General features: G+C 57.8%; 3 protein-coding genes across 4 annotated transcripts; 2 read left to right on the top strand and 1 right to left on the bottom strand.

The window, feature by feature from the left end:
• The first annotated feature begins 2739 nt into the window (after positions 1-2739).
• UBE2M (ubiquitin conjugating enzyme E2 M) lies at positions 2740-5990 on the top strand. The gene is made up of 6 exons (XM_023197562.3): positions 2740-3416; positions 4543-4637; positions 4770-4808; positions 4910-5013; positions 5318-5381; positions 5467-5990. The coding sequence occupies exons 1-6, from the start codon at positions 3308-3310 to the stop codon at positions 5605-5607; spliced, it is 552 nt and encodes a 183-aa protein (XP_023053330.1). The 5' UTR covers positions 2740-3307; the 3' UTR covers positions 5608-5990.
• Positions 5991-6557: 567 nt separating this feature from the next.
• CHMP2A (charged multivesicular body protein 2A) lies at positions 6558-10127 on the top strand. The gene is made up of 6 exons (XM_023197561.1): positions 6558-6714; positions 7460-7651; positions 9238-9417; positions 9492-9622; positions 9710-9771; positions 9916-10127. The coding sequence occupies exons 2-6, from the start codon at positions 7484-7486 to the stop codon at positions 10041-10043; spliced, it is 669 nt and encodes a 222-aa protein (XP_023053329.1). The 5' UTR covers positions 6558-6714; positions 7460-7483; the 3' UTR covers positions 10044-10127.
• An 817-nt stretch (positions 10128-10944) lies between these two features.
• On the bottom strand, positions 10945-17492 carry TRIM28 (tripartite motif containing 28). 2 transcript variants are annotated; one of them, XM_023197552.1, is made up of 17 exons: positions 16467-17492; positions 16029-16141; positions 15671-15803; positions 14097-14232; positions 13899-14015; positions 13707-13821; positions 13434-13580; positions 13206-13320; positions 13018-13124; positions 12884-12920; positions 12750-12798; positions 12418-12670; positions 12008-12327; positions 11798-11921; positions 11623-11709; positions 11381-11518; positions 10945-11288 (listed from the first exon to the last, which is right to left on the bottom strand). In XM_023197552.1, the coding sequence occupies exons 1-17, from the start codon at positions 16804-16806 to the stop codon at positions 11112-11114; spliced, it is 2508 nt and encodes an 835-aa protein (XP_023053320.1). In that variant the 5' UTR covers positions 16807-17492; the 3' UTR covers positions 10945-11111. The 2 variants fall into 2 exon arrangements, with proteins under 2 accessions (XP_023053320.1, XP_023053321.1); XM_023197553.1 differs by having other exon boundaries at positions 12750-12795; positions 16467-17491.
• Positions 17493-18848: the final 1356 nt, after the last annotated feature.

The raw sequence follows: 18848 nt of genomic DNA, 5'->3' as shown, positions 1-18848 counted from the left end.
ACTGAGAAGATTAAGTCAATCTGGCTTAGAAATGGGAAAGTTCCTGCAGAAAGCAGCTAGACCCTTAGGCCTAGAAGAACAAAGGGAAGCATTGCAACTTAGAAGCTCCAGTGAGTTTCCCATGGAGCTGAAACTCAGGCCTCTGAGAAGGGGGCACTGCTGAGCCGGTCCTGGAGTCTCTTAGCTGGCAGGGAAGCCCTGTGGGCCTGAGGGGGTACTGCTCAGCTGGTCTGGAGGTCTGTTCTCAGGAGGGTGCCCCAAAGGCCTAGGAGACTCCTGAGGAGGGGGCACTGGTGTGGGTGTCTCCAAGGGGCCCAATGAGCCTGGTTCTGGGAGGTATGTAAAAACTGTTGCTCCTGGAAGGACCTGCTGTTGCCAGGGGGAAGAGATGCTGCTACCCTAGTCTTTTCTCCCTTTCCAACCCCTGTTCTGGCCTGCCCCTAACACAGCTGCAGGTGAAGAGGGGTGTTTGTAGTCTCTGCCCTGCGCAGTGATGCCTAGGTGGGCAGATCTGGAGCCCAGCCCTTCTCTGCCAACGACATCCCATAGGATTTTCCCTTGACACTGAGACCAGGGCCTCCAAGGGTTGGGAGAACACTCAATCCTCGGGGAGGTTACCAGCCTCCTGAGCCCACCAGTCCTCCTTGCTCCAAGTCAGCACTGATGATTCCCATGATACTACCTCTCCCACCCCAGCTCAGCTGTCCGGTCGTCCTTACCCTAACAGCACCCTACTCCCTGAAGTGGTCATGAGCAGCCAAGGCTTTCTACCTATATCCACCTATCAGTGGGAGTACCCGCTGAAGAGCTGTACTCATGGGGACATTCAGCATCTCATCCTTAATACTAGAGGAACAAAGGGAACCAGTGGGGTCACAGCACTTCGTGCAGCTGGGAGCCAAGGATCCCACTTGGATCTGCCAACCCCCAGGTTTGTGGGTGGTACTGTGCCTAAACTTGATGCCTGAAACCTGCATGCTCCCCTCCACACCCTGTCATGGCTGTCCCCTGGGCCATGGGCCAAGCCAAACCCCAGGAGAGGACCCAGACAGGCCAGGTTCTCCCTAGCCAACCAAGATCATGCGATCCAGCAGGAGCAAACTGACACCTGGTGATCCAGATTCTGCCTCAGGATGTCTTTGTAAAACTCCTTTACACCTAGGAAACCATTTCCTAGTTTTAAAACTGGAGGATTTTTACCTGGAAATTCAGATTTTTCAGGACTTTCCTGTTCTGGTGTTTACAAGCAGCAGGTGATGAGGGTGTAGGACCCTGCAGATGGATCCCCAACCAGTCTGAGAAGCAGACTGCAGGCCCTGGGCCAGTTTCCCTGCCCTGTGGTGATCATTCCCATCACTAGTGGTGAAGACTTCTCCCACCCTGGCCCTAGGCACATTGGAAGGATTCAGTCAGGAATAGATCCAGCAGCAAACCAGTGGAAAGGCAGCTGAGGTGAAAGTGGACAGACGCTGAGAGCGCAAGTTCAGCATACTGCAGGCTTCAGGGCAGCGTCTCCAGGGCCCAGTGCCATTGACTATTGTGCCCTAGCCATCTTCCCCTTCCATCCCATTGTCCAGGCCCTTCACACAGCCCCTCTCCCCCACCACTCCAATGGATGACTTGGGTGCAAGTAACACAGGGTGAAAGGCAGTTTCAAAGAAGGGGTCTGTGTGCAGCAGGGTACAGCTTGAGCCTTAAACCCCACTGAAGGTCTCGCTCTGGGCAGGTGTCAGGCTAGCCTTGGCCTGGGCATTTCCAGTAACAGAGACTTGAGATTTTTGTGTCCAAGCTTCTTCCGGGGTGCAGCCGGACTTCCCCCTGCTGCTTCAAGTCACCCTAACCCCCAAGACTAGGGGCCTGACCTCGGGGGAAGCAGACAAGCCAGCCTTGGCCAGAGGCCACTCCTGGGGGAGGATCTGCAGAATCAGAGGAGTGGTGCCTGGGGCCCCCCGCAGGGATAGGCCACCACACCATGCGCTCCCGGGGCCGGTAGTTTCCGTGGTGACGGCCGGAAGTCGCAGACCCGCAGAGTTCCGTTTCCTCCCGCCCTCCGAGGCACGCTGAGCTGTAATTGGATGGGAAGTTGACCCCACCTCCATCCCCTTTTCCAGATAGTAGGGGAACCGCAGAAACTCGAGTGCGTCTCCGCTGGAACTCGGGGCCCATGCCAATAGCGCCCAGGCTCCGCCCGCACGTCACGTTCCCCAAGTGTCCACCCTGACAGGTCTTCCCCTACACCACTGTAACCACAGTGCTTACCACTCTCTGGCACAATACATGTTTTGTTAGTTTACCTCAATCAGAATCTCCAGGAACAGTGATCTTTGGGTTTGCGATAGGACAGTGAGGGTGCTCGACCTCGCACCCTCTGGGTAACGCCTCTAGTCTCACTCAGGGTCTTGCCGCGATCACCCTGCCTTGTCTGTGACCTATGGGGTCAAAGGCAGGCCGTGTGGGTGGCGGCAGCAGCGGAGACGACCACCCCCGCCGCGCTCTGCACATACACAACATAGGATGAAGTGACCGCGAGCAAAGTGGCCCAGTCTGCCCCACTAAAAGATGGCGGCTAACCCCGCTTCCTGCCCGGCCCCGCGAGAGTCGCCGGAAGTGACTCGCAGAGCCGCCGAAGCGTCATCTCCATGAACGGAAATACCCGAGTCCAGCCGAAGGAGGCCGAACCCCAAACTCCATCGCTGAGCAACGCGGGTTTGCGGCGGCTGCGCAGGCGCACAACGCAGGCCGGGCGGGAAGAGCCAAAGCGGGCAGGCAGCGGAAACATCCGAAGCCGCGGGGCGCCCGAGGCCGTTGCAGACCTCCGCGCTGAAGCCGCTGCTGCCGCGGAAGACGATCCTCCAATACCCACCCGCCGTCACCGCGGCTGCCGCGTCCTCCTTCCACCCCTAGCCGCAGCCCCTTAGCGGAGGGATCACCTGAGCGGCAAACGGCACGGCCGGGGAGCCCCGAGTCCGCAGCTGCAGCGGGGCCTGAGACCAGAGTGGGCGAGGGCAAGGAAGGAGCGGCCCGGGGCAGTGGGGGCGGGGCCGGGCGGGCCCGAGAACAGCCGAATTTGGCCGGGAGCTGCCGGGCGAGCCCGAGGCGCTGGGCCCGGCCGTAGCCGGACTACGGGAGCCGAAGCGGGCCGCGCGGTGGGCGCGGAGCGGCGCGGCAGGCCGGGCGGGTGGCGGCAGCAGCGGAGGAGGCCGCAGCGGCGGGTCCGAGGAGCGGAGGCGACGCGGGCGGCGGCGGGGGGCCGGGTGGCCGGGGTCCCGGGCCCCGCGGCGGCGGCAGCGGCGGCGGCGGCGGCAGGATGATCAAGCTGTTCTCGCTGAAGCAGCAGAAGAAGGAGGAGGAGTCGGCGGGCGGCACCAAGGGCAGCAGCAAGAAGGCGTCGGCGGCGCAGCTGCGGATCCAGAAGGGTAGGGGGTCAGGGGATGGGATTGGAGCCGGAGGTCGGAGGTCAGGGCCTGAGGCAGGGTGATGTTGAGAGTCAGGAGGGAGTAATGCTGTTGCCGAGGGTGAAAAGTGGAGGGCCCCGAGTGGGGGGTGGGGGGGTCGGAGTTCAGGTCTTGAGGGTTGGGATTATGCAGTCACGGGGTGGGGGTCAGAGATGGGGCCCGGTATGTGGTGGTTTAGGATATTAGGAAGGCCTGGTGTCTGGTACTAGGGACTCGGAATCTCAGAGTCAGGCAATGGAGTGGAGGAGCTGGGGATTCGAGAGTATGGGGGTTAGACGGGAACTTGGGTTTGGGGTGACAGGCGAAAAAGAGACGGATAGTAGAGGCTAAAGGTTGGGGTATGAGTGGAAGAGGATTTAGTGTATTATGCTGGGGTCTCTGGGAATCTCAGAGTCAGACGGGTAAAGTAGGTTGGAGGATCAGGGACTCATGGGCCTGCCTGAGAGTCACAGCAATTTGGGTTTGGGGTTTGGGGTGACAGGTGGAGGAGGGAAAGTTAGTGAGTACCAGGGATTGGAGACAGGGGTGAGGGAAAATTTAGGCTATTGTGCTGTGAACCTCAGAGTCAGAGGAGGTGGGGCAGGGTGGTGGGGGGTGGGGACTTGAGATTGTGGGGGTCAGATGGGAAGCTGGGTCTGAGAGACAGAGAAGAGGAAGGACAGTGAGGACTGAGGGTTGGTGGGGGTGGGCACGATCTTTGAGTTTAGGTGAACAGGTAGATACTGGAGAGTGGAAGTCATGGATGGGGAGTCTGGAGTTTAGGGCAGTCAGAGGATGTTTGTGAGTGGGGGCATTTGGGAGCTGTGGATGCAGAAAAGTTGGGGGTTACCCTGGGCCAGGAGTTGGGACATGCATACACAACTAAACATGCATGCTTGGGGTATGATGTGTATCCAGAAGAGCCAAGCTAGGGAGCAGGGAGAGGGCTGGAGGTGTGGAGCACAGCCCAGGACAGAGGCCTAGGGGTCTAGGAGGAGACCATGGGGGCTCTGCTAACAAACACCTGCCCTAAGTGTCCTGCTGGCTCCCTTTCTCTCTCTCTTCCCCTCCCTCTTTCTGACCCCCACTCTCTGCTGCCCAAACCCAGACATAAACGAGCTGAACCTGCCCAAGACGTGTGATATCAGCTTCTCAGATCCAGACGACCTCCTCAACTTCAAGCTGGTCATCTGTCCTGATGAGGTGAGGGTGCATATGGCTGAATTCCCAGGAGCAGACCAAGGGTGTCCCCACTGAGAGGAGGGAGACATGTTCTGCCCATCAGGCCCCACAGGATGGAACCCTAAAATTTTCTTCTGCCCCTTTCCCTCCCAGGGCTTCTACAAGAGTGGGAAGTTTGTGTTCAGTTTTAAGGTGAGTCCCAGGCAGGCAGGGATGGCTCCCTGGACTGATGAGGCAGCAGCTGAAGCCCTTCCAGGGACCTACTCATCTCTCCTTTCTTTTCCTGGAGCCAGGTGGGCCAGGGTTACCCACATGATCCCCCCAAGGTGAAGTGTGAGACAATGGTCTATCACCCCAACATTGACCTCGAGGGCAACGTCTGCCTCAACATCCTCAGGTGAAGGCACGAGCCCTCTACTGCCCTCCCCAGCCCTGCCTGCCAGGTCCCCCTCATGGTCTTGTGGGCACTACATCAGACTCTGTCCCTTCCCACCCCTTTGTTGTCTGTGGTTTCTTCATTTCCCAGTCATCTTCCTCATGGCCTGACCTTGGTTTTCTACTTGACCTGGCCTCCACACCCTCCCTCCCAGCCTCTCACATGCTCACTCTCCTATGCCCTGGATCTGACCTGCCCAATACCGGAGGGGCCTGTGGCAGTCTCCCACTCACCAAGCTCTGACCTTGATGCTCTCTGTCCACAGAGAGGACTGGAAGCCAGTCCTTACGATAAACTCCATAATTTATGGCCTGCAGTATCTCTTCTTGGTGAGTAGGAATAGGTGGTTGGGTCTGGGGAGACTGGCCTTCTGTCCCTCTGGCCTGTTGACCCCCCAACCTGTACTGGCCACAGGAGCCCAACCCCGAGGACCCACTGAACAAGGAGGCCGCAGAGGTCCTGCAGAACAACCGGCGGCTGTTTGAGCAGAACGTGCAGCGCTCCATGCGGGGTGGTTACATCGGCTCCACCTACTTCGAGCGCTGCCTGAAATAGGGTTGGCGCATACCCACCCCCGCCACGGCCACAAGCCCTGGCATCCCCTGCAAATATTTATTGGGGGCCATCGGTAGGGGTTTGGGGGGCGGCCCGTGGGGGAATTCCCTGCCTTGGCCTTACCTCCCCTTCCTGCCACTTGCCCCTAGTTGTTTTTTTTTTTTTTTTTTTACCACCATGTGATTAAGGTCGGCGCTGCCTCCCCCGACCCACTCAGCGATGGGAAATGAATTGGCTTGTCTAGCCCCCCTGCTGGGTGCTTGTTCAGCCCCCACTCTGGGCTGTGGAGTGGGTGGGCAAGGGGCCTGGGTAGCTGGGCCCAGGCAACCCACCCCTCCACCTCTGGAGGTCGCACCAGGCTATTAAAGGGGAATGTTACTGCATGGCCTCTGCTTCTTACTTCTATGGGGTGGGTGGGGCAGCTGAGGTCCATTAGGGCCTGCAAAGCTGGGGTGGTGGAACGTCTGGTCACAGGTGGCACTGGAGCACCCTACAACAGGCTGCCCAGTGCCTGGGGCAGCTCTCGAGTTGGTGGGGATACCAGGCCTGAGCCTGGGGTTGGTTGGGATGAAGCCTACTCTAGGATGAGAAGCGTAGGCAGGATCCAGTGACCTCTGGGTTCCTGGCCAAGAGGGCAGCACAGTGGAAGAAACAAGCCATCTCTAGCTTTGCCCCTTTCTTGTGTGGGTGGGCCCACCAAGGAGGAGGAGCCTCCTGAGGCTCCTTCTATCTGAGGCCTCCGGCAGAAGTCAGGGTCTCACGGATAAGCTGGGCACTCAAGTGGAGGTTGGGTGGAAAGCGCCCACCCAGGTACTGGCTTGGTTGGGTCACTCGGGCGGGACTCAAACATGAAACACTGACGCGCAAAGGAAACGGGAGCTATTGCGCATGCGCCCGAACGCCGGCCCATTCCAGGGCACGTACGCACGCGCGCTCCTGGGAGCCTCCCAACCTTCCGGGTGCGGGCGGGGCATGTTACGTCACGTCGTTTAATCCGGAAACGGCGGCGGAGGCGACTGGATCGAGGGGCCTTGGTAGGTGGGCAAGTCGGGGAACCCAGAAAGAAGCGTGACCCGGAAGCGGAAGCGGGTGCCCGTCCCAGCTCCGGTGAGTGGCCCCTGCTGGACCGCGGATCCCGGGCGGGCGGGCGGGCGGCAGCGTACGAGGCCTTCTACTCGCCCGGGTGTCCGGTGCCTCGCTTCTCCCTGGGACCCTGTTGTCAACATCGACGTCTCCAACACCACCTTGCTTTGGTGCCGGGCCCACTGACTCTCTGTCCTCGGTGTATAGTGCGACCCAACCTCCATCATCCCGTCCTCGGTGTACAGGATGCCCCAACGCTCCCAACCGTCTCCCTCAGCATTCAGGGTTCCCAGATTGTAATGCCTTGTCCTCAGCTTCACAGCCCCACATTCACCTTTCTTGGTTCTTAGGGTCTCCGCCCATCCTGTCCTCCTCTATCAGAACCCCCACAATTGCCCTGTGCTCGGTGCCCACGGTCCCCAAAACACTAGTGCGCCAACTCGCGTCGCCCCCCGCTCTCAGTCGTATCAAGGACTCCAGGGCCTCACCCATGGGTCTGGAGAGAAAAGCTGAACTTGGAAACCAAAACTTCTGTGGGGGCATGGGGATGGAGGGGCTCGGGCCAGCGCTTGGATAATTTTCAGGTCTACCTGTGCCCCTTATATGTCCCCGGGACAATCCCAGTGTTCTCAGCTGCTCCCTTTTGGCCCCTCATTCCTGTCTCCAGTCTCAGCCCCTTCCCGTTTGGCAAGGCTCCCGTGACCCTGTTCTGCTTCTTGCTGTCCTTCTGGGCCCCCTGCCCTACAACTGGGCCTCACATCTGTCTCAGGCCTGCCAGTGGGCTTCTACCACCATGGACCTGTTGTTCGGGCGCCGGAAGACGCCAGAGGAGCTACTGCGGCAGAACCAGAGGGCCTTGAACCGTGCCATGCGGGAGCTGGACCGCGAGCGACAGAAACTAGAGACCCAGGAGAAGAAAATAATTGCAGACATTAAGAAGATGGCCAAGCAAGGCCAGATGGTGAGTGTGGGTGGTCAGGGGCAGGTTGCTGTCAATCAGGCACGGCTGTAACAGCAGTGAACGAGAGACCAGACACCAAACACAGGTGCTTTCAGCAAAATGAGTGGAGTGAAAGGTCAGCAGGGTTTCCCTAGTTTGAGGGTCTGGAAGGCTGCCTCCAAGGAACTGGTATGAGAGCCAAGGCTTGAGCAATGACAGTGAGCCTACAGATCTGGGCAGGGAATGTGTCAAGCAGACAGAGCAGCAAATGTTAAAAGAGAGCCTCGACAAAATGGGAGATGACAGGTGAGCTTCAAGAGTTGGGCATGGACCAGACAATTCAGAATTGTGGGCCAAAGTGGGAGCTAAGTTGAAAGGTTAGGGATTACAGGGCTGGGCGCGGTAGCTCACACCTGTAATCCCAGCACTTTGGGAGGCCAAGGTGGTTGGATCACCTGAGGTCAGGACTTCGAGACCAGCCTGAACAACAGGGTGAAACCCCGTCTCTACTAAAAATACAAAAAACTAGGTGGGGGTGGTGCACGCCTGTAATCCCAGCTACTCTAGAGGCTGAGGCAGGACAATCACTTGAACCCAGGAGGCGGAGGTTACAGTGAGCTGAGATCGTGCCACTGCACTCCAGCCTGGGCAACAGAGTGAGACTGTCTCAAAAAAAAAAAAAAGAAAGAAAGAAAAAAGGTAACTATAAGCATAAGCTGGCCAGGCATGGTGGCTCACGCCTGTAATCCCAGCACTTTGGGAGGCTGAGGTGGATGGATCACCCAAGGTCAGGAGTTCAAGACTAGGCTGGCCAACATAGCAGAAGCCCGCTCTACCAAAAATTAGCCGGACATGGTGGTGCATGCTTGTTATTCCAGCTATTCGAGAGGCTGAGGCAGGAGAATCGCTTGAACCTGGGAGGCATAGGTTTCAGTGAGCCAAGATTGTGCCACAGCACTCCAGCCTAGGCAACAAAGCAAGACTCCATCTCAAAAAAAAAAAAACAGGATAAGGATAAGCTACGGCCAAGAGGCTGCCAAAACCAGTAAGGAAACATGAAGAAGGAACACAGCCTTTGATGGGTGAGAGGGTTTTGGCCTGAATAGGTAGGCAGAGAAGATAGCATTTCTTGGGATGGGCAAGAAAGATGTTTGGAGAGGAAATCAAAAGCTGAGCCTCAGGTTTATATGTGATTCTGGATAGTTTGAGGTGTGGGTTTGTATCAAGTGGAAGAAGGGGCAGATTCTTTGTCTAGGCTGGGAATAGAAATTGAGCAATGGCTGTTGTAAGTCAAAAGAATGACTGAAAACATGGGGAGAAAAGGAACCCTAAGGAGTGAGCCTGGGGCCTTTCTTTTACCATTTACGAAATCAAGAGAGGTGAGGAGGACCTTACAAAGGACCCCAGGGAGTTCGTGGCCCAAGAGGCAGAGAAGGGTTAGGTCAGGAGGGAGGGACCAATGACCACTGGGTTAGCCACAAAGTCTCTGTAAACTTCAAGTGGAATTGCGAATTGGGGTGGTGGGGAGGAACACCTAACTAATGAGGTGTCAAGAAGTATAGGATAATCTCATTCCTGTGTCCTTGATACCCTTGTGTACTCTGCAGGATGCCGTTCGCATCATGGCAAAAGACTTGGTGCGCACCCGGCGCTATGTGCGCAAGTTTGTATTGATGCGGGCCAACATCCAGGCTGTGTCCCTCAAGATTCAGACACTCAAGTCCAACAACTCGATGGCACAAGCCATGAAGGGTGTCACCAAGGCCATGGGCACCATGAACAGACAGGTGCGCTTTTCCCAATCCCCCTTCCCACTCCCACGACCCATGGGGACCCACACTCACACTCCTACCACTTCCAGCTGAAGTTGCCCCAGATCCAGAAGATCATGATGGAGTTTGAGCGGCAGGCAGAGATCATGGATATGAAGGAGGAGATGATGAATGATGCCATTGATGATGCCATGGGTGATGAGGAAGATGAAGAGGAGAGGTATGGGGAAACTGGATGGGAGGGTAGAGATGTTTGCCTGGCCTTCATGGAGTGCATAGCCCTCATTGAGTTCTCTCTCTTCCCTAGTGATGCTGTTGTGTCCCAGGTCCTGGATGAGCTGGGACTTAGCCTAACAGATGAGCTGTCAAGTGAGTGCTCCAAAACCTGGGCCCCATTTCCCACCCAAGGCCCAGTCACAGCCGCAAGCCCTCCCTTTCCCTGCAATACTCCCCTCCACTGCGTTTCCCACTCAGCCTGATTCTCCCCTGCTCAAACCCCCCCTTTCTCTGCAGACCTCCCCTCAACTGGGGGCTCGCTCAGTGTGGCTGCTGGTGGGAAAAAAGCAGAGGCCGCAGCCTCAGCCCTAGCTGATGCTGACGCAGACCTGGAGGAACGGCTCAAGAACCTGCGGAGGGACTGAGTGCCCCCTGCCACTCCAAGATAACCAGTGGATGCCCAGGATCCTTTACCCTAACCCCTCTGTAATAAAAGAGATTGGACACTAGTCTCTAGGCCCATGTGACTTTTGGCCTGATGTGGGACCAGGCTGGGAGGACAAGTATCACCTAAGGCAAGAGGCACGTGGTACAAAGCTAAGGGTTGGGGTTTGGGGCAGGGGTGGACAAGCAAAGTCCACCTGGGGTTTTTCAGGGGTTGGGAGCTTGAGGTGAGCTGTGGGCCCCGCTCCATCCCCTCCCCCAAGATACTGGGCTCCCCCAAACACCCTGGTAGGATCTTGAGAGGCCAGTCCTCCATCTGCCAGGCTGTAGTGCCCAACACTGTTTGGTCCAGTGATCGTTTAATGACAACATTCGGAGGCCAGTCCAGACCAACAGAGGCAAAGGGGTGGCCTTGAGATTCACACAGGCTCAACTGTAGAGTAACTAAATCATAACACAGGGATGAATGATAATGTTAAGTGGACTCAGCAAAGGGAGACGGAAAAAACCGTATTTGGAAGGTCTCAGTTCACTGTGGTACCATCTGAAGATGAGAAACAGCTACAGCACCAAAGTTTACGAAGCATTCAGTAGAGTGGGGCTAACCCTGCCTACACAGGGCTGCAGGTCACACCCACCCAGTATCGCACAGGGTACCCAGCAAGCCTCTAGTGTGTACCTCCTTTGCCCTGGGTGCCCTCTCCATATCCAGAAAGGGCAAGGAGGCCGTCTTCCCCACTCCCTAGGCATCCATACACATGGGCTTGGGTAGGCTGAGGAAAAGACCCCCTCCCTCGTGCCACCACTGCTTGATGAGGCTGAATAGCAGATACAGTCAATAAACCAGGGCCTAGGACCACAGCCCCCCAACTAGCCAAGGCCTGAGGAACTGGTGAAGTTTTTATTAAATCCACAGAAGTAAAAACCATATCGTGAGGAACTGGGGGATGGGGCCACCAGGGAGTGGGAGTCAGGCCACCAGGGGAGTGGGGATGGGGTGACAAGACAGAGAACAGAGCCAGGCTGGGCTGGCCATGGGGGCTCCAGCCTCAGGGGCCATCACCAGGGCCACCAGACAGCTCCTGGGAACTCAGGCCAGCACCAGGCAGGCTCATCGGCGGGGGCTCCACCAGCACAGCAGAGAACTTGGTGTCACCGAAGGCCTCGTTCATGCGCGTCTCGAAGAAGCGCTGCAGGCCGATGATGGACTGCACGTCTGCCTTGTCCTGGACCAAGCAGGAATGCAGTGGATGAATGGGTCCTAGCTCTTTCCTTCACACCTCTCCCTGCCCACAGCCCCTCCATTCCACTGGCTCACCTCAGTTAACTTGTTGAATTGCTTGAACATGCGGCCCACATCCTGGGCAAACTCCTGTGGGGAGCTGTAGGGAGGTGACAACTTCTCCTGCAGGCGGGCGCGGATCAGGGTCAGATCCAGGGTGCCACCGGGCTGGTCCTGCAGGCAGAGATCACACACACACAGGCACACATATACATGCATAGGTTGAGGGTGAGACCCGGCAGCCACCACCCCCTCCACCTTCCCGTCCTAGGACTCACCATGGAGAAGGTGGAGTCGGTAGCCAGCTGATGCAGGGGGCGGCAGGGTTCATGACAGAAGAGAGCCAGCAGGACACGCTCACATTTCTACAAACAGCGTACCGGATGTCACAGCTCTAGGGAGCACCTATACAGCCTCTCTGGGCAACCCCACCTAAGTAACCCCGGCCCTCACCCGCTGGTTGGCTGGCGAGAGCTTGGCCACCACGCCAGTGCTGTCTGCACCATCCAAGCTGAGGCTGCCATCCTCCTCCTTCAGGTCAGGGAGCACATGGCAGAGCGAGCAGCTCCACTCCTCCCTAGGGTGAACAGAGTAAGGGTCTGCACATGATCCTGTCCAGACAGCCCAACACCCAGACTAGACCCACACCAGCCTCACACTCACCCTGGTACATCCTGCAGGGCCGGCAGGTGACAGTCCAGGTGGAAACAAAACTCACACTGGTTGCATATGACCAGATCACCTGGCTTCTGGCAGACACGGCAAATGGTGGCACTGTCATCCAGGGTTCCCGGGCCACCACCTGGAGCTGAGGTACCCTCAGGAGCCACCACCTCCAGCCCTGAGCTGGTGCTGCCACTAGGTGAGGCCAGGCGGGGACCCTCAGCACCAGGACCCTCCGCAAGAGCCATAAGCACAGGTTTGGTTTCAGGGCCCTCAGTGGCAGTAGGAGGGGCTCCAATGGCAGCCTCCGTCTCCTCCTCCTGCAAGGTGGTGATGAGGGGTGTTCAACAGGGTCCAGACCTGGACTATAGCCTTCCTCCTACAGCTATAATTCCTTGGGACAGGCTTACCTTGACAATGGCCATACCAGCCAGGGGTGGGGCACCAGGGGTTCCTGCAGGTGCAGTTCCTGGCTGGCCAGTAGCTGCAGCAGCAGCACCACGTTCAATAACAATAAGGTTGTAGTCCTCAGTGGTACTGCCTGGGAAGACCTTGAAGACGGGTGGCTGGCTGTCAGCTGTGAGGTCCAGGTCCAGGCGTTCCAGGCTCACTCGTGGCACCTTGCGCATAAGGCCGCTCACCTCGCCCTCACCTGAGCGGGACCTGCAGATGCAGCAACCTGGCATGAGTACACCCCCACCCTCCATCCACCTCCACTCCCCAGGGGAGGTGCCATACTTACCGTTTCACACCTGACACATGGGGCTCTGCACTTGAGTAGGGATCGTCTACTTAGAAAATGGAGAAAGAAGACTGGCAGGTTGGGGTAGAAACAGCACTGGGGCCCTTCCCCACCCACTAGGCAGACCCACTCACCTGACCCAAAGCCATAGCCTTCCTGCACCTCCATGGGCTGTGAACAAAGCAGAGCCTTCTACCTCAGTGGGACAGGAACCCTGTTGGACCCCATTCCCTGCCCACCCCTTCCCTGGGTCCTCTCTCCTGCTCACCTGGCTGCTGCCTGAGCCCTGCTTGCTCAGGGGCCCTGGGGCTCTTGGAGGGGCCATGGGTGCAGGGCCTGTTGAGTTAGTGCCAGGACGCTCTGCCACAATCTTGCCTGCACAAAGAAAAGAGAAACATAAGCAGGTACAGCACATGGGGTAATAACAAAGTAGAGCAAGGTAGAGCTGGGACCCACCGAAGGCCTCGGCACTCTTGGTCCAGGCATTGAGGTCCCACTGAAACTTCATCTCGCCATGTGGCTCCACGGGATCCACAATCATCTTGAGGGCCCGGTGCAGCTGGAAGTAGATCTGGTTGGGAGTGAAAGGGAAGAAAAAATGAGCACACCAAGAACAAACAGGGATTTGAGGTACTGGGAGCCACCTGCCTGGAACCCACCAGCTGGAAGCCCACCAGTACACACCAACTTCTTAGAAAGCAGAAGGGCTGTGTTGTTGTCACTCTCCAGAGCCCAAGAGGCAAAGCGCAGAATGTGCTCCTGGTGCTTCTGGATCTTGGTCATGGTCCAGTGCTGCCGCTCCAGGCGCTCCTGCTGCCCCTCAGTAACCTTCTGCAAATGGAAGATGTATGAGGTAAGCAGAGAAGGCAGAGAACACTAGGATCACTCCTTACCCGGGGAAAGCATCATCAATCAGCAGAGGGGGCTCAGGGACCCTCTCACTGGCACAAGGATTACCTGGGCATCGTTGACCAGCACACGGCCCCGCTTATTCAGTTCCTTCATGATCTGCAGGATGGCCATCTTGACATCCACTTGCACACGCTTCTGCACGTCAGACACCTGGCGAATCCTAGGGGACACAGCAGGTCAGGCTAGGTAGGGTCTTGCTGCCCTGGGCCACTCCACAGCCCCAGAACCCACACTTACGAGCTGCGAACCTCCTTGGTGCTCTTCTGCAATGTGGCATGTTTGTCCCCAAGGCGCTTCACCAGTGAGGCCAGGAGCTTGCGCTGATTCCTCACTGCATCCTCTAAAAACTGGTACCTAAGAGCAGACAAATGTGTTCCTGAGCACTGAGCTAGGGAAGGGGTGGCACCCACCCAACCACTATGCCTTGGGACTCACTGGTGGTCCTTGTGGGCATTGAGCTGGCAGTCTCGGCAGGTGAGAGTATCACAGCTCTCACAAAACAGCACAAGGGGTTCATGCTTGTGTACGTTGCAATAGACGGTACGTTCACCATCCCGAGACTTGGCAGGCCCTGGGGAGTCGGAATCGTAAGGCTGGACCTTGCCCTTCACCACCCCCAACTCAGGAAGCAGACGAAGTTGGGGCCTCATTTCCTGCCTATTCTGTGACACTGGGCCATTTATTGGGAAGATGTAGAGGCTGTGGCCAGCGAAGAATACAGGCCTGCAAGCCCAATTCCTTGCTCCCAGAAACCTCTGCCCCAACACAGCTGAGAAACACATCCCTTTCTTTCTAGCTTCTAGAGGTGACAACAATGTAAATAGCCTCCGGAAAAAGAGGACTACCCCCCACACACACTGTTCCCTTTACTGACAACTTCTCCAAGTGGACATACTCAGAATTCCGCCTACAAACCACCCTGGACTCCTTTTCTTCTCCTTTCACGGTTAACTTCCTCCCTCTTCCCTGACAAGAGAACACCAGGGTCTCGTACAACCCAAGAGCTCAGAGGAAACCTTGTAGAGGTTCTCATACTAGGAGAGATGAAATGTCAAACCAGGACCCTCCGAATGGTGGTCACATCCGCTCTAGAGCAGGAGCTTGGTGCTCAGCACAATTCCACCCCAAGACCAACACATTAATAACCTTCAAAGCCTGCTTCCCCATTAGAACACCGATTAAGCACAGTGGTCCAACATACCAACCAAATCCAAAATACATAGCATCAGGGCTCACTGGGGAAACTCCCCAGTGCCACCCATTCCTGCACCCTGACCTTTGCTTGGGACATCTGGAATGTAGGACACCCCGCAGCCCCCTGCCTATCCCTCCTGGCTCCTCAGGCCCCACAGCCGCCACCTTCCCACTATCTTCCACCAATGCTGGCCTCTGGATGGGAAGAATCACAGTATGGCTACCAAAAGGCCACTCATGGGAGGATTCTGGCCCAAAAACTGGGCTAGACTCAAGACTCTCAAGCTCCTTTCCAAATCAAAGCTAGCGTGTGTCTGTGAAAAGCTGCAAATGCCAAACCAAACTCTGGATAAGTCTCTGCCAACTCAAAAGCTAAAACGCTTCCAGAAATCACCATCACTTATAACCCATGGACCCACAAAGTCTCATTTTCCCTAAAAGCATCTTATACCAGATGTGTGCCAGGGAACCACAAACCCAGTAGGCCCTTCACACCATGCCTTTCCCTGTTTGCACATTCTGAGCCCTTCAACACCAGGACTGAGAACTCCCTGATAAGCTTCCTCAAACCCTCTGTACCTCCCTGCAGCACATTAAGGTCTCCCGTCTCCCCTTCCCACCCCCTCCCACCTAAGCCCTAGAGACTACACACCACAACTCCAGTTTTCCTGCTTTTCGAGTTCTGCCCTCGCGCCCTTCGGGCGGCACCCGCTGGAGAACTCTAGGACCCATCCACCAAATGCAACCAACATTATGAAAGCAACTAAGGGCACACACGGGAGAGCAACTCCAACAGCCCCCTCAACCTCACGTACCAGTAGAGCGCACAGTGTGGTCCTTGGTGTACTTCACCCGCTGGTGCGCCTCTACACAGGTCTCACACAGAGGCTCCGAGCACTCCACACAGTAGCTGGTAGCTGGGGCATTATCCTCACAGCTAGTGCAGCACTGCCAGACAAAGGCAGGGTCAGAGAAAGCAAGACAACTTGCTAGATCCACATCTACACCCCACAAATACAACCCAAGATTAAGATTGGTCTCTTGACCCAGCCTAGACAGCCCACCCAGAGCTTTGGGAAAATCGAGTAACAGCCTGGGAGCTGGTGTCAAGCTCCTCCTGGGCAGATGCCCCCTCCCCAGAAAACTCCCTGTGGTTGCTGAGGTTGGACGCACCTGGTTAGCATCCTGGGCGTCGGTGGCAGCCTTGTTGCCACTATCACGCATGAAATAATTCTCCACGATGTCTTTGGAGAAGCACTGTTGCTTGCACACGGGACAGTCCACCACTTCGAGAGGCAGGGATGTGGGAGACTGTTACAAGTTCCCACCCAAGTTATGGCCCCCCTCATCCCCCTGCTGGGTGGGCCCCCCGACCATTATCCCGCAGCGAGCCAGTCCCTCCCCTCCCCGAGCCTTTTCTCCAACTTTAGTCAGATGTCTCATCTCAGCGGCCAGCCCAAACCCACGTCTCTATGCAGGACCCAGAAAGTACTCCCCGTGCACTGTCCGGGCCCCCACCCTCTTGCCCAGGTGGCATCCTCATCTCTGCACCCAGTCGGAATCAAAGGCAGAGAGTAGGGGGAGGGGTGGCCCCGATCACTTCGTACTTACCGGCGCCGTCGCCCGCAGCCCCGCCGTCCCCGGAGCTGTTGGCGGCGGCGGGCGCCGCGGGCCCTAGGCAGGCACTACAGGCCGAGTGCAAACAGGGCAGCAGGCGGGGCTCCCTCTCGGGTCGCAGGCGCTCTCTGCACACGCCGCAATGCTCCAGCAGCTCCAGCGCCTCAGCGCCGCCCCCCGCGGGCGACGACACCGAGGCAGAGGCCGAGGCCGAGGCCGCGGTCGAAGAGGCGGTGGAGCGCTTTTCGCCGCCAGCGGAGCTCTCGCCCGGGCCCGGGCTGCCAGAGGCGGCCGAGGCCGCTGCTGCCGAGGCTGCCGCCGCCGAGGCCGCCATTCACACGCCGCCGGGGGCGCCCAGGGGGGAGGAGGGGCGCGGGGCCCGCCGCGCAGGCGCAGACGCGCTCGCCGCCAACTGCTGGGCCGCCGCCGCCGCCGCCGCGAGGCCGAGCACCGCCACGCGCCTCCTGGGCCGCTGCCCGCCGCGCGCGGGAAGCTGCTGCGGCACCGCCAACTGCTGCCTGCTCGCCTCCCGAAGGCGCCGCCCGCGCTTCTTCCTCAGCCGCCGCCGAAACCCTCAACACGCGACACAAGCACAAGCACAACCGCTCGCCCGCGCGCTCGCTCGCAGAAAGAGCCGAGGCCGGGGGGCGGGACAGAAATAACTGGCGCCGACGCCGCCGCGCACGCGCATTGGGCGCCGCGCGCCAGGGGGCGGGGCCCAGGCCGGTCGGGGCGGGAGAGGCTGCCAGTACGCACGCGCCCACTCCGGGTCCTTCCACCACGGCCAACCCCACGTCGGTGGGGTCTTGTGGGGGCGGGGCGGGCCCTCTGTGACGTCACTGCCGCAATTTAATCCGCCAGTGGGGTGTGCGCACCTTTATAGAGTGTGATTCCCCTCTCAGCTCCACCTCCAGACGACACCGAAGCGGGCCGCTGTGCGCCCGAGCGCATGGGCAGTCCGTAACTCTTTCTCAGCCCGCGTCTTTTCGCTCTCGTAGAGTCGTCTCCAGCCTCTGCGTCGCTAAGAGTTCGGGATAGGGGGCAGGGCCGATGGAGAAGTGGGCGGGGCCAAGACGTAAAGGGCTGTGCCCAGGAAGAGGGGAGGACAGTCTCTCCATCCCGGGAGGGAGGAAGCTCCTGTGTGAGAGCAGGGGCTGACTTTTGAATTTTAACCACGTTATAGTTAAGCTTGAGAAACACAGAAACTTGCCTAAATCAAATGTAGATCACAGCCGGGCGCCGTGGCTCATACCTGTAATCCCACCATTTTCTTAGGCGAATCGGGAGGCTCCGTTTAGCCCAGGAGGCCGGGTCAGCAGTGAGCTGGGATTGTGCCACTGCACGCCAGCCTAGACAACAGATCGAAAAAAATGTGGCCGGGCGCGGCGGCTCACTCGAGGCGGGTCGATCACCTGAGGTCGGGAGTTCGAGACCAGCCTGGCCAACGTGGTGAAACCCAGTCTCTACTAAAAATACAAAAATTAGCCGGGCGTGGTGGCGGGCACCTGTACTCCCAGCTACTCGGGAGGCTGAGGCAGGAGAATCGCTTGAACCCGGAAGGCGAAGGTTGTAGTGAGCCCAGATTGTGCCATTGCACTACAGCCTGGGAGAAAAGAGCGAAACTCGATCCCAAAAGAAGAAATCTTTTTGTGTTTGTTTTGAGACGGAGTTTTGCTCTGTTGCGGCTGGAGTGCAGTGGCGCGATCTCGGCCCACTGCAACCTCTGCCTCCCCGGTTCAAGCAATTATCCGGCCTCAGCCTCCCGAGTAGCTGGGATTACAGGCATCTGCCACCATACGTCTGACTATTTTTTGTATTTTTAGTAGAGTCTGAGTTTCACCACTTTGGCCAGGCTGGTCTTGAACTCCCGACCTCAGGTGATCGACTCGCCTCGACCTCCCAAAGTGCTGGAATTACAGGTGTGAGCCACCACGCCAGCCGCCCTACCCTCCTCCGCAAAAACACACACACACGAACTATAAATCACAAGAGGCAATGAGTCTATGAAATCCCATCCAGCCCCCCAGGCGTCCCCACCCCATGATTTAGTCAGGGGCTACCCTGACTTTAATGCTTTTCCAGATGGGCAAACTGAACCTCAACAGTGGGGAATCCCAAGGAGGGAAGGAAGCAGGTCCGTGTGGGGAGAATCCTGTCTGAAGAGGAAAGTAGGGTTTGTGTGGGGAGAATCCTGTCTGAGAGAAACGGGGTCTGAGTGGGGAGGGGAACCCTGTCTGAGGAGGGCAGCAGGGTCCCTGTGGGGAGAATCCTGTCTGAGGAGGGAAGCGGGGTGTGTGGGAAGAATCCTGTCTGAGGGAAACGGGGTCTGAGTGGGGAGGGGAACCCTGTCTGAGGAGGGAAGCGGGTCTGTGTGGG

The sequence above is a fragment of the Piliocolobus tephrosceles genome, chromosome 21, assembly GCF_002776525.5.
Source record: "Piliocolobus tephrosceles isolate RC106 chromosome 21, ASM277652v3, whole genome shotgun sequence".
Classification (NCBI taxonomy): Eukaryota; Metazoa; Chordata; class Mammalia; order Primates; family Cercopithecidae; genus Piliocolobus; species Piliocolobus tephrosceles.
Note: the sequence above shows the minus strand (reverse complement) of the source record. Positions and strands in the feature narration are given on the sequence as shown.